General features: G+C 34.8%; 1 protein-coding gene across 5 annotated transcripts; it reads right to left on the bottom strand.

Moving 5' to 3' along the window:
• Positions 1 to 1211: 1211 nt before the first annotated feature.
• Positions 1212 to 5196, bottom strand: LOC120164704 (probable glycosyltransferase At5g03795). Of its 5 annotated transcripts, none has more exons than XM_039174369.1 (5): positions 4989 to 5159; positions 3086 to 3925; positions 2868 to 2998; positions 2231 to 2714; positions 1212 to 1972 (listed from the first exon to the last, which is right to left on the bottom strand). In XM_039174369.1, exons 2-5 carry the CDS (start codon positions 3293 to 3295, stop codon positions 1307 to 1309), a joined length of 1491 nt encoding a protein of 496 aa, XP_039030300.1. In that variant the 5' UTR covers positions 3296 to 3925; positions 4989 to 5159; the 3' UTR covers positions 1212 to 1306. The 5 variants fall into 5 exon arrangements, with proteins under 5 accessions (XP_039030300.1, XP_039030296.1, XP_039030297.1 ...); XM_039174365.1 differs by having other exon boundaries at positions 1213 to 1972; positions 3086 to 4090; positions 4989 to 5196; XM_039174366.1 differs by having other exon boundaries at positions 1213 to 1972; positions 3086 to 4090; positions 5007 to 5196.
• Positions 5197 to 14507: the final 9311 nt, after the last annotated feature.

Genomic DNA, 14507 nt, shown 5'->3' with positions numbered 1-14507 from the left:
CATTTTCCAATGAAATAGAGACTTAAATCACGTACAGTTGGTCGAAAAAGGTGTGGGTTAGAAAGTTTAAGCTTCATTGGTTGACAGATGCGATGGTCATAGACTATAGATTCGACGACCGACGAATCCGTCCATTAAGTTTTTAATGACAAATACTAAAATGAAACAAAAACTATATGTTGAGTATAGTTTTGAAAATAATTAAAAGTTTGGATACAAAAACGAACCAAAGATGATAATTTAAGTGCTAAATATATGATTCACCCTAAATGTTATTGATGGCGGGGACAGGGACCACGCGCAGCTGTTATATACAGCGGAGAATTTGTTTAGTTTAAATTATAGTTTATTTTAATTAACGTATATAATTCAAAGCTGTGATTGTCAGTGCCAGAAAATCTACAGCCTTTTCAATTATTATTAGAGACAGCTCAATTACATAAGATATAGTATTAATTTACTTTAAAAGAGATCAACTTGCTCAACTAGAATTTATAAAATTATCATGCAGATTTATTATTTGTCATTTAAGAAAAATATACCTACGCTAATTGGGTTTTAAAATAAAAAAAATTAAATATGTCAAAATTCTACATAAAAATAAGATTATGTAACATCAAATTTGTCGTGTTTATTTCTATTTATTAAATGTATCACATGTTAACATTGTGTTGGTGTTTCAAAAAATAAACTAATAAATTTATTAGTTCATATTGTATCACGTGCAGTTTCTTAGGCTGCTGCTTTGTATTCTTAGCCGACCAAACCGTGATTGATATTTTATTTAATTATTCTTTCTATTTTTAGTCAACCAAAAGTTACAAAATTATTATCTTATTATTTATTATATTCTAATTTATCTTTTATGTTGAAACGTTGACAATTGTTTAAATCGAATGTTAACGTGATAATTGAGATATAATAATCGTTTTAGATTATAAGATCATATTTGATTATATTACAGTTAACACTTAACAGGATAAAATTCAACTTAAAATACCGTAAATTTTTTTAACGAAAAATAACAAGTTTGGTACATAATGAATAGTTTAATAGTTATTTTGTAACTTTTAACAGTCGATTAACTCAACAAAGTAACACTCTATAGTCAGAAGACAATTTTATAACTTTTAATAGTCGAGAAACTTAATAAACGCTAGCGGTTTTAGTTTAGAAGTAAATCGGCTGCTGCGTTTTATTCTTGGCCAACCAAAACATGATTGATATTTTATTTAATTATGGAATAATAATGAGAACAAATTCCCTAGCAAAATCTCATCATCTATGTAAACAATATGAGGTTCACTTACCTGGATTTCATTTGGAAAACTCTATTGTACCAAACTGAGTGAAGAATCATATGAAATACGTCGTACTTCTCAGGCTTGGTATGCCAAAGAAAATGTTTCTGTATCTTTTTTACTCTCGAATGCATCTGCAGATACCGCTCTTCGGGGATCGATAAGAGGATCTTCTTCAAATTCAGAATATCCTTTTCTAAAACGAACACGGCGAATGATTCCCAGTTCAAAACCTCGAAAAACGGAGGCACAAAATTGTCGGCAATGATCACCGGAACGCATTCGTAGAAAATGGCCTCCACCACCCTTGGAGTGTGAACCTTGTATCCTCTCACGCAAAGGCAGTACTTGCTGCTCTTCATGTGCTGAATGTAGTTCATTTTCCCCTTGACATTAGGCATTTTGCCAAAGATTTTCATGTCGGGATCTTTGTTTCCCCACTGTTCTAGCAGAATCGGCCTTAGATAACCATGCATACTTCCCGCAAAGAAAGCCAGGATCGGTCTATTAGACGGACGGTTGCCGCCGAGGTCTTCAAGAGGTTTCTGCAGGTTCCGGACATATGTCACGGGAAGAGATGCATCCTTGCTGAAAATATAACCTTCTGTAACATCAGCATTGCAGAGGGATCGTATGCAATTGGCCATGGGTTCCCTTGTTTCAGATGGTGCCTGAGAGAAGTAGTGCATGTTAGAAGATAGTTCCAGTAAAAAAAAAACTGAGAATCATTGCGTCAGTGTATGAAAAACATCAAACCATGCTGCCATTGACATGCAAGCTTACAAACAAAGAGATACACAGGCCTGTATATTAAGATATACTAGTGCTATGTCTAATAGATCATAGATGGACTACCTGAAATTTATGAACAGTTCAAAGTCCGTGAAAAATGTAATGGCCAGAAGCAAAAAAAGAATGAATAGCATTACCCAGTCATGGCAAGCAACCAGAAAATGATCAGCTCCTTCAGTTCTATTCCAGAAAGGGTATTTTGCTGCAATCGTGTCCACGTAGTTCTTCAAATACTGTATAAGGTTCTTAGGACTTTCAGGCTCATAATCGTCTATGGTTTTGTTTAACATTCTTGAACTAGAAGGCAAGTAGGCATCTCTTGGGGTTTTGGTGACAAATTTTTCTGCAATCGTTTCCACATAGTTCTTCAAATTCTTTATGAAGTTCTTAAGACGGTGATAATTGTATAAGGTTTTCTTTAACATTCTAGAGCTAAAAGGCAAGTAAAACAGGTGGGCATCGCTTGGGTTTTCGGTCACAAATTTTTTATTAGTTTTCAGTTGCTTCATGAACCATCCTTCAGAGCCATAAATACTCTCGAGAACCGGCATATGTAGTATGGGTTTTTTCCCTTCCTTATAGACATATACTTTGAGTGTCCTTTCCATCAATTCATAGCTCCTGAAAATGATAATGTAAATTGTTTATACCTTATGTAGTTGTATACTGATAACTGGTTCTGTTCACCGCAAACTTAACACACTCAACTCAATAAGTACTCTGTTTTTTCTAGTAATACAGTTCAGTGCAGTGCTAAAAAATGAAAGAGAATACCTTTTGAACATAGAAACATTCCGATAAAGAGGTGCATAAAGTTGGGGATCGTTCTTTATAATGGGTGCATTCTCGATTTGGAATCTTGCTTCTAGTAGAACTTTATCAGCTCTTGAAGACCATCCTGGTGCCTACAAACATGGATATAAAAAAAAACAGTAAAATATAGAACTAAATTATCACTTTGTGATAATGGAAATCTAAACGTATGAGAATACCTTCGATTCGTATGAAATGCGGCTCTGATAAAGCAAATTATTCATATCAGCTATTGTAGTTACTGCTGGTGGCATCTCAGGCTTTTTCTCTATCTTGGAAGCTTTGGGGGGAGAAGAATCATCACCTGATTCGGTGAAATTGTTCTGCATCTCTTTCAATTTCTCATTATTGTCTAAACTTGGCGTCCCATGTTGCTCCACTGAAGGCATACTGGAACTGGAAGTCACAATAGGAATGCTAACGTTTGTATCAACATCTTTTCCTAAGGTAGTGTTAGTTGTACCGAAGCATGTATCTGAGGACAATGCACTTACCAGTGACTCTCTTGATGAGTCTCTAGAAGAAATGCTAGCCTTACCTGATATAGAAGATCTATCCAAGCCTAGTTTTGGTGTGAAACCATCTTCAGACACCCCATAGTTATTCGATTTAGCAGTTTCATTAGCAGCACCAGTTTGGTTCAGATTGTTTAAACTTGTGATATCACCTCCCTTCTCAGACTCCTCTGATTTGGAACATTCACCATACTCCACAATTGTATTATTATTTGACTCAACCAGTACAGCAGTTGAAGATTCCTTCGGAGCACCGATACCCTCATCAAATGCCAAAGATTTATTTGGGCCCACATCTGCTTCTGATCTAACATCATCATTGAAACCTATGCCTTTCCCTTCAAAGATCTCAGCATCTTGAGCTGTCCCATTAGCAGCAATTGTACCATTAAAGTCCGAACCAGACTCGGCAGATGACTGACTGATATCTAAGAAGCTACTTTGTTCCTCTACTGAAACCTTACTGGATGACGGAAAAGCATTGTCGTATGGAAGTTCAAGATACTGGAATGTTACAATCACGGAAAAGGTTATTCCTATAAGCCATATCAGTTTCCTGGTATCCAATTGAAACCAAGATTTAAGTTCATGCCCCATTGAGAAACCAGTCGATCAATTGTCAACTGATTAAAACGCTAATATCATCCACTGCATTGTGTTCCCCAGTCCCTGAATTAGTCAAAATGAAACTCCTTCACTAAAGTGAGAGAACTATAACTTGGAAATGGGAGGTGCTTAATGAGTTGAGCAACTCGTGAGTAGTTCGAATTCGACTCGGTAAAAACCTAGACTCGAACTGTAGCTTGACTCGAGAACTTAACGAGTTGAGTCGAGCAAAGCCCAACTCGAACTCGACTCGATAAATTTGCAAGCAACTGGTTAACTTTTTTATATAATTTTTTAGTATTTATCTTAATGATTTACTAATAAATAAAAAAAATGATAAATGGTTAATCTATTAGTTTTCTAATAAACAACAAAAAATATTAAATTATTAATTAATATTTTACTTTTTTTATAAATATTTAATATTTTACTATTCAAAGATAAATCTTATTTATTATTTTAATGTATTTGTGGATTGTTACGATAGAGTTTAGACTTTGAAAATATGAAATCGAGCTTAAGGAGCAACATGCTTTTTGCTGAGTAAAATTTTAACGAACTTAAAAAGCAACAAATTGAGTCGAGCAACCAATTATTTTAAGGAACACGAGTTGAGCACTTTCCAACACACGATCAACTAGCTCATAACGATAAGCACCCCTACTTGGAAATTTCAGAGACATAATGCAATCAAAAGGAGCTTATAGATGTACTAATCAGGATAAATTGTTTGAACTATAAACTATTCGTAAAGTCGAAAGAAGGATTAAACTAAGATAAATTTCTATTGACTGCTAAAGGAAACATAGGACTTCACTCGTATTTTTCAATTATCGATCTAACGCTAGTTCTTTCGCCTGTTTGTCTTTTCCATTAATTAAGCATGCAGATCCAGGGGGGAACACAGAGAGAAACGACAATAGAAGAGGAAACGCAAGATCAATGATCAACTAAAACTTACCGGAGAAAAAATACGTACGATTTTTCGGTCATCGAACCCTCGTCCTTCAAACTTCTGTTTGGTCAGCAAGAAAACAAGGATTGAAAAAAATCTCGGAAAGTAAGCACTGAATCCTCTCCAAGAGATGGATACTGAACAGATCCAAAAACTAGAAGACCGAGTTTTCTTCGAGTCTCTTCACTTTATTTGTTTTTCCTTTTTATTCTAATAAAGATTTATATTTTCTCAGGCTCTCAGCAGTCAAACAATCGGGTCGTTCTGCGGTGCGGCGCCTAAAAAACGGCTAATATACGGCGTGACCGGTTAAACAAGTGACCGGTTAAAATTTAGACCGGTTATGTTATATTATTTAACCGGAAATATTATAAAGTACAATAACATACTAGGTAGCGCTTATATAATGTAATAGGTAGCGCTTATATTTACCTATTTTATAAGTAAACCAGTATATTTATACCGATAGCATTGCAAATTTACCTATTACATTATATTATATTGAAAGTGTCCATACTTTTTATAAAAAGGATCGATACTTTAACAGTGTTTCATGTTTTCCACCTACAATATTGATTTAATAATTTCATTTGCACAAAAAATTATTTGATTGTTTTGATATTTTATAAAATATTATTAGAATTTTAATTTAATAATAATATACCGTAACGTAAAAAATAAATCATTAGACGCCTATAATTACTAAATTAATATCTTAAAACTCACTCAAAAGATAACCTTAAATTAATGTTTTCCACAGTGAAAAAAGTATGGACACTTTTATAAAAAGGATAGACACTTTACATATAACCATTACCTATTACATTATATAAACGATACCTATTACATTATATAAGGGCTACCTATTACATCATATGTTTACCTATTATATTGAAAGTGTCCATACTTTTATAAAAGGATCGATACTTTTTTTAAAACTTATGTAATTATGTTTCAATTTTTTAACAGTGTACTGCGAATTTAAAATGATAATATACTTGTAGTTATTGTACATACCTAAATATGTACTGCGAATTTAATGTTGTACCCACCCTTTAACTACAGAAACATGTTCAAAATGAACCTTCGTTTACATATCCATCAACTCCTGGAGCACTGAACTTGCACAACAAAATTTTTGCCATGGATAATACTGATGTAGACAATGTTAAGCCAACCGAGGAATGCCATGAAGTACATAATGTTGATGAATCTGACAGATTGGTTGGTCAGCTCTTCTGTTCACGTGATCAAGCTTGGCACTTTTACAAGGGATTCGCACGGGAACATGGGTTTAGTGCACGTAAGGGAACAACCGGCTTGACGTGGAAGGGAATGTGAAGACACAAGAATTTTGTTGTTCCAAAGAAGGGTTTCGAGTATCAAAAGTCAATACTGTTGATCGTCAACGTGCTCATACGCCAGTCACAAGAACAGGATGTAAGGCTAGAGTCGTAGTTACAGCAACAAATACAAACGATCAGTGGGTTATAAGTAAGTCTGATCAGAAACATAATCATGCATTGTGCACATCTGCTATGACACCATTTATGCGTTCTAATCGAGCTGTAAGTAAGGCTGATATCGAGGCAACAACATTGAAAGGTCGGTGTTGGCACGTCACAAGTAATGAACTATTTAACACAGCAGGCAGGGGGCTATCATAATGTTGGATTTACACATAAAGACCTCTACAATGCACTTCAAAGAGGTAAAGCAAAGGAAATCGTCGATGGGGATGTGAATGCGCTTATTGCCTACTTTGATTATAAGAAACATGATGATCCCGGGTTTTTATGACATACTCGGTAGACGAATCGGGGGCATTGTATAATCTTATTTGGTCGGATTCTACATCGAGATCGGATTACACATGCTTCGGTGATGTAATTGCGTTCGACACAACGTACAAAGATAATTTGTATGGTCGACCAATTATGCCTATTGTTGGTGTCAATCATCACCATAACACAATTGTGTTTGCCACTGCCATAATCGCTGACGAAACGTCTCAATCTTTCGAGTGGGTGCTACAGAATTTTTTAGAAGCCATGATGAATAAATCACCTATTTCTGTTGTAACCGATGGGGATAGGGCAATGCAGAGGGCTATCAAATCTGTTATCCCTTATGCTAAGCACAGATTATGTTCTTGGCATCTTTCTCGCAATGCACAAGCTAACATTGGTGACCCAAAGTTTACAGCAGCATTCTCAAAATGCATGGCTTCCTGGTGGACAACCAAGGAATTTGATATTCAATGGCGTTCGATTGTTTCAGAATTCAACGTCCAAAAGCATCCATGGGTGATTGAGAAGGGAAATACACGACACTTATGGGCACAAGCATATCTAACCGGTCATTTCTTTGCCAATATTCGCTCAACACAAAGGTGCGAGTCTATGAATGCTTCACTAGCTATTGCACTGAAACACAAGAAGACATATTTAGATGTTGTTCGTGCAATTGAAGATGGAATTAGTAGAATGCGTATGAACGAGTTGAAAGCGGATTACTTAAGTTCCCATACGAAGCCCTTCCAGATCACAAAACTGGTCGACCTTGAAAGCCATGCCGCTGCGATTTTACCCGCGAATCTTTTCGTGTGTTCCAAGATGAACTTACACGGGAGACATTGTACCGGATTGAGGCAGAGATTAAGTCCTTATCAGATGAATGTCAACATTATATTTTGTCAAAGTACGCAGAAAAAAAATAGGAAATTTGAAATTAGTTTTGATTCTCGTACGAAAACTCTAATTTGCTCCTGCAAAAAATTCGAGACCGTTGGACTTCCGTGTCGCCATCAACTTCACATTTTGAAGCAATTGGACTACACATATTTGCCCGGGACTTTGATTCAAAGTAGGTGGACTAATGATGCGAAGGCTTCTGCACCCAGCTATGTTGATTTGAATGTGTCTCCAGAAGTGATGCAAATGACAAGGTTCGCTGCTCTACGTTCAACGTCAAGTAGGTTATGCTACATTGCATCAAAGACAGACGAGTCTTTCAAAACCGCAAGAGATGAGATGAAAAAACTAATAGAAGAATTAGAAAACTCGTTTGGTTTTAATCATTCAGTCAACCAGAGCATTGTAGTAACAATGTTCGTGACCCTCAACGAAAACAACGCAAGCGAAAAGAAGTGCCGAAGAACAAGGTCGAGAAGCAAATTAGGCGATGTGGGTACTGCAACGGTGAGGGGCATAACAAACTAACATGTCCTCAAGTCAAGCTTAGTTTGAGTACAAGCACACAGCCTACATCAACTGATTTTTTCGAAGACGGAATGGAATGACAACGATCTCCATATAATATATCGTAAGTATCAACATCACTCCTATTGTATGTACATATAAATATTTTGAATGAAGGAAGAAAAACCGCGTTACTTCAAATTACCGACACTTTTTAATGGTATGGACATAAAGTACCGACACAATATTAAAAAGTGTCGATACCGGTTGTAGACCTATTCGCTCATAAAACCGGTATATTTATACCGGTTATATTACAAAATTATATATTACATTATAATTATGGGTTCCGATGTGTAAAATGTCGACACTTTTTTAAATTGTATCGACACATTTTCTTCCAATATGGACATAAAGTACCGACACAATATTAAAAAGTGTCGATACCGGTTGTAGACCTATTCGCTCATAAAACCGGTATATTTATACCGGTTATATTACAAAATTATCTATTACATTATAATTATGGGTTCCGATGTGTAAAATGTCGACACTTTTTTAAATGTATCGACACATTTTTCTTCCAATATGGACATAAAGTACCGACACAATATTAAAAAGTGTCGATATAGGTTGTAGACCTATTCGCGCATAAGACCGTATATTATACCGGTTATATTACAAAATTATCTATTACATTATAATTATGGGTTCCGATGTGTAAAATGTCGACACTTTTTTAAATTATATCGACACAATTTTCTTCCATATGGACATAAAGTACCGACACAATATTAAAAAGTGTCGATATAGGTTGTAGACCTATTCGCGCATAAGACCGGTATATTATACCGGTTATATTACAAAATTATCTATTACATTATAATTATGGGTTCCGATGTGTAAAATGTCGACACTTTTTTAAATTATATCGACACAATTTTCTTCCAATATGGACATAAAGTACCGACACAATATTAAAAAGTGTCGATATAGGTTGTAGACCTATTCGCGCATAAGACCGGTATATTTATACCGGTTATATTACAAAATTATCTATTTTATTATAATATGTTGAAAGTGTCCATACTTTTATAAAAATGATCGAAACTTTTTTAAAGATAGTAATTTATGTTTCAATATTTTTTAAGTATGTTTCATGTTTTCCACCTACAATATTAATTTAATAATTTCATTTGCACAAAAAATTAGTTGATTGTGTTGATATTTTATAAAATAATATTAAGAATTTTTAATTTAACAATAATATATACCGTAACGTAAAAAATTAATCATTAGACGCCTATGTTGAAACATTTTAATATTTCGATATAACAAATTAAGTTAAATGAATTTTAAGATTTTCCAAATGATTTTCTAAGTATATTCGATATAACTATTCGAATATCAAAACATTACTCCAAATATTTCAAAAATCATTTTTGATCCTTACTTAAGTGTAAAATTAAGTTTTAATCATAAAACAATTTCAAAATATTTTATAAAGTATTTCGAACCAATTCAAAGCCAAAAATTCCAGATTACTCAGAGGGAACCGATTCCCCCCCATAGGAGGAACCGATTCCCCCCTGAATGGTTTGGCTCCGAGATTTCCAGAATGCTCGGAGGGAACCGATTCCCCCCCAAGGGGTACCGATTCCCCCTTGTTCAACGGTCGAAATATTTGAATTTTACACTTAGGGAACCGATTCCCTATGAGAGGGAACCGATTCCCCCCACTGTCCAAGCTGTTTTATTAAATGTTTTCACACTAAAACGGCTATAATATCTTCTCTAATTATCCCCAACGTTCAGAAGTGATCCAAGGTGTATTTAAGCAAGCTTAGAAGCCATTGATCAAAAAGAAGAAACATCAAGCAACTAGAATCAAGAGAGAATCAAAGAGAAAGCATCAAACCTCAAGTTTGAGCATTTCAAGCCCATTTTCATTCAATATTCATTTTGCTTTCAAGAACACTTTTTGTGCTCAATTGTATTCATCTTTGAGTGTTCTTTTCTTTGTTCTAGAATTGTGCAAACATCTTACCTTGTGAGGTTTTCTTGTAAGTTTGCAAATTTGTAATCTTCTCTTGAGAAAAGAGTGTTCTCAAGAGTTGGGGTATACTCTTGAGGAAATGTAAGGTTATCTCTTTGGCCTCAAAGAAAGAACAAATTAGTGAATTTGTTGGAAAATCCTTAGTGTGGATAGCTAAGGTAGTGGACGTAGACTTTGTTTGAGAAAGTCGAACCACTGTAAATCGCTGTGCAAATTGCTTTCAATTTTCTGCAAAAGCTTCCACAAAATTTTTATTGCCAATTCACCCCCTCTTGGCCAATTTCGTCATTCGATTAACTCAACAATTGGCATCAGAGCCTAACTCATTTGAAGGTTTAATCGCCTCTTGAGTCGATCCGGGAAGAGTTACATCGATTACAAAGTCATCAATGGCCTCCACTTCAAACTTCGACTCCGGTCTTGATTCGATGCCCGTCAACAAGCCTCCTTTCTTCAATGGAGCTAACTATGCCTATTGGAAGAATAGAATGATGTACTTCATTCAAGCAAGTGACATGGGAGCATGGAATGCTGTAGAAGAAGGATACATCAAACCTCTCACTCATCCAAGGTTGTGGAGTGAAGGAGAGACAAGAATGTTCCAGCTCAACTCCAAAGCCATCCATATTATTTTTTGTGCTCTTGGACCAGATGAATATGGAAGAGTTTCATCGTGTACAACCGCCAAAGAAATATGGGACAAACTTCAAGTCACACATGAAGGTACAGATGAGGTAAAGAAATCAAAAATTAGTATTCTAACGCATAGCTATGAAAATTTCAGGATGAAACCAAATGAAGACATCAAAGCTATGACGGATAGATTTTCAACGATTGTCAATGGTCTCAATCATATGGAGAGATCATCTCAAATGAAAAGCTTGTGAGGAAGTTAGTCTACTCCCTCCCAAAATCATGGCAATCAAAGAAGACGGCAATCATCGAGTCTAAGGACCTATCGTCTTTAACTCTTGAAGAACTTATCGGTTCACTCCTCACTCATGAGATGATGCTTGAAGATGAGGTGGACCTTGATAAAGTTGAAGAGACACCAAAGGAGAAGGAGAAGAAGAAAAAACATTGGAGTTGCTCTCAAATCCACAAAGATGAGAGTGATTCTAATGATGATGATGACGAGGAAATGGCATTGTTTGCCAAACGGTTCAGAAAAATGATGAGACCTTACCAAGGAAGAAAATTCAAACGAAACGAAGGCCTCAAAATGAATCAAAAGAGAAGGACCCAATCATTTGCTATGAATGCAAAAAGCCGGGGCATGTCAAATATGATTGCCCACAATTGAAGAAAAAGGGTCAATCAAAGAATAAGCACAAGGCTCATGTGGCTACATGGAGCGATGAAGAAGGTTCCGATGAAGAGGAACAAGAAGTAGCAAACTTGTGCTTGATGGCATTCGGGGAAGATTCTAAGGTAACCTCTAACTCATCTGATTTTGATGATTTATCTTATGATGAGCTATTAGAGGAATATAATGGGTTGGCTTCGGATTATGAGAAATTATTTTTAAAATATAAAAATGATGTTTCAAAATTGAAAAATGAAAATAAACTCATATCCAAAACCAACAATGATCTTGAAAGTAAAAGTAAAGATTTGCAAATCAAACTAGAAGAGTTTGAAAAGAAAAATTTAGATTTGCAAAATTTACTTTCAAAGGTCAATGATGATCATCAAAAGAAAATTGATGATCTTAAAATCTCTTTGAAAAAGTTGGAACAAAACATTTTGAAAAAGGAAAATTCAAAATCCAACTTTGTTAGAAAAGATTTTAGAAACTACAATCATAGAAATCCTCAACGAACCTTAAATGGTAAAATATTTAGAAGTATATGGGTTCCTAAAGGACTCATTACTACTAAAGATAAAGATATCCTACAAAAATGGATACCTAAGGGAACTAGGATTTTGGAAACTAATGAATATGGACCCAAAAGAATTTGGGTACCAAAAATCAAAAATTAATCTATGTTGTAGGGAAAGGAGCATTGCTACAAGGCACGGGAAACAAATTCAAACTCATGGTACCTTGATAGTGGATGCTCAAGACATATGACCGGAGACAAAAGCCGGTTCATTGAGCTTAACGCCAAAAATGGAGGAGAAGTGACTTTTGGAGACAATTCAAAAGGTCACATTGAAGGTATTGGTACAATAGGTAATACCTCTTCCATACAAATTAAAATGTTTTATATGTGAATGGATTAAAGCATAATCTATTGAGTATTAGTCAATTATGCGATAAAGGATTCAATGTCTTATTTGAAAATGGTTGTAAAGTCATTGACATTGCATCTAATCGGATTATGCTTGTGGTCATAGAATAGGAAACATTTACATGGTGCATTTAGATTCTATTGATATGACTAATTTATGCCTAGTTGCTAAGGATGAGCATGATAGTTGGTTATGGCATAGGAGACTAGGTCATGCTAGTATGAGTGTTTTTGCAACGGCTAATTCAAGGTGATTTAGTTCGAGGGTTGCCTAAGATTAAATTTGATAATGATAAAATCTGTGATGCTTGTGCTAAAGGAAAACAAAAACGAGTTTCTTTTAAATCTATTAATGATGTATCAACTAGTAGAGTATTACAATTGATCCATTTAGATCTTTTTGGGCCAACTAGAACTACTAGCTTGGGAGGAAAACAATATGCATTTGTCTTGGTAGATGACTATTCTAGATACACTTGGGTTCTATTCTTAAGTACTAAAGATGAAGCATTAGAAAATTTCATCACATTTTCAAAAATAATCCAAAATGAAAAAGGTTACTCTATCACTAGTGTTAGAAGTGATCATGGAACTGAATTTGAAAATCTTGGATTTATTGAGTTTTGTAATTCTAATGGTATTAGCCACAATTTTTCAGCACCTAGAACCCCTCAACAAAATGGAGTTGTTGAGAGGAAAATCGAACTTTAGAAGAAATGGCTAGAACCATGCTTTGTGAAAATAATTTGCCAAAATATTTTTGGGCGGAAGCCACAAATACCGCTTGTTATGTTATAAATCGAGTAATGATTAGGCCAATTTTAAAGAAAACTCCATATGAAATTCTCAAAATAAAAAGCCTAACATTAGCTATTTTCATCCTTTTGGATGTAAATGTTTGTTTTAAACAACGGTAAAGAAAATCTTGGTAAATTTGATGCTAAAAGTGATGAAGGAATTTTTCTGGGTTATTCCTTAAACTCTAAAGCTTATCGTGTATTTAATAAAAGAACTTTAGTTGTAGAAGAGTCTATACATGTTGTTTTCGATGATAATCCCTTCCGAGGAAGGATTCTTCTGTTAATGATGATGTAGGTATTGTACAAGCAAATGACGTTAGATATGACGTTGGAGAATCATCATCAAAGGAAGAAACAAAAGATGAGGAAACTCATGATCCCTCGAGAATCCAACCATTGAAGAAAGGGAAGTATCTTTTCCAAGAGAGTACAACTATGTCAAAGATGGTGAAATTATAGGTGATCCATCAAAAGGGGTAACTACTCGTTCTTCTCTTAGAAATATCTGTAATTATGTTGCATTTATTTCATGCATAGAGCCTAAGAACATCAAAGAAGCATTAAAAGATGAACATTGGATTATGGCTATGCAAGAAGAATTAAATCAATTTGAGAGAAGTAAAGTATGGACATTAGTTGAAAGGCCTAGTGATAAATCTACTGTAGGTACTAGATGGGTTTTTAGAAATAAACTTGATGAAGTGGTAATATAGTGAGGAACAAGGCTAGACTTGTTGCTCAAGGCTATACTCAAGAAGAAGGCATAGACTATGATGAAACATACGCTCCCGTAGCTAGGATGGAAGCAATTAGAATGTTATTAGCATTTGCATGTTCAATGAATTTAAATTATATCAAATGGATGTTAAAAGTGCATTTTAAATGGTTTTATAAAAGAAGAAGTGTACGTGGAACAACCTCCAGGTTTTGAAGATTCAAATTTTCCGGATCATGTTTTAAAATTGACAAAAGCTCTTTATGGTTTAAACAAGCTCCTAGAGCTTGGTATGAAAGATTGTCAAATTTTTAATTGAAAAGATTTTTTAAAAGGAAAGGTTGACACTACATTGTTTTAAAGAAAAGGTAAAGATTTATTAGTAGTTCAAATTTGTTGATGATATAATATTTGGTTTACTAATGATGTTCTTTGCCAAGAATTTTCTAAGCTAATGCAAAGTGAGTTTGAGATGAGCATGATGGGGGAGCTCTCATTTTTCTTGGGACTCCAAATCAAG

The sequence above is a fragment of the Hibiscus syriacus genome, unplaced genomic scaffold, assembly GCF_006381635.1.
Source record: "Hibiscus syriacus cultivar Baekdansim isolate YM2019G1 unplaced genomic scaffold, ASM638163v2 tig00111542_pilon, whole genome shotgun sequence".
NCBI classification, from domain to species: domain Eukaryota; kingdom Viridiplantae; phylum Streptophyta; class Magnoliopsida; order Malvales; family Malvaceae; genus Hibiscus; species Hibiscus syriacus.
Note: the sequence above shows the minus strand (reverse complement) of the source record. Positions and strands in the feature narration are given on the sequence as shown.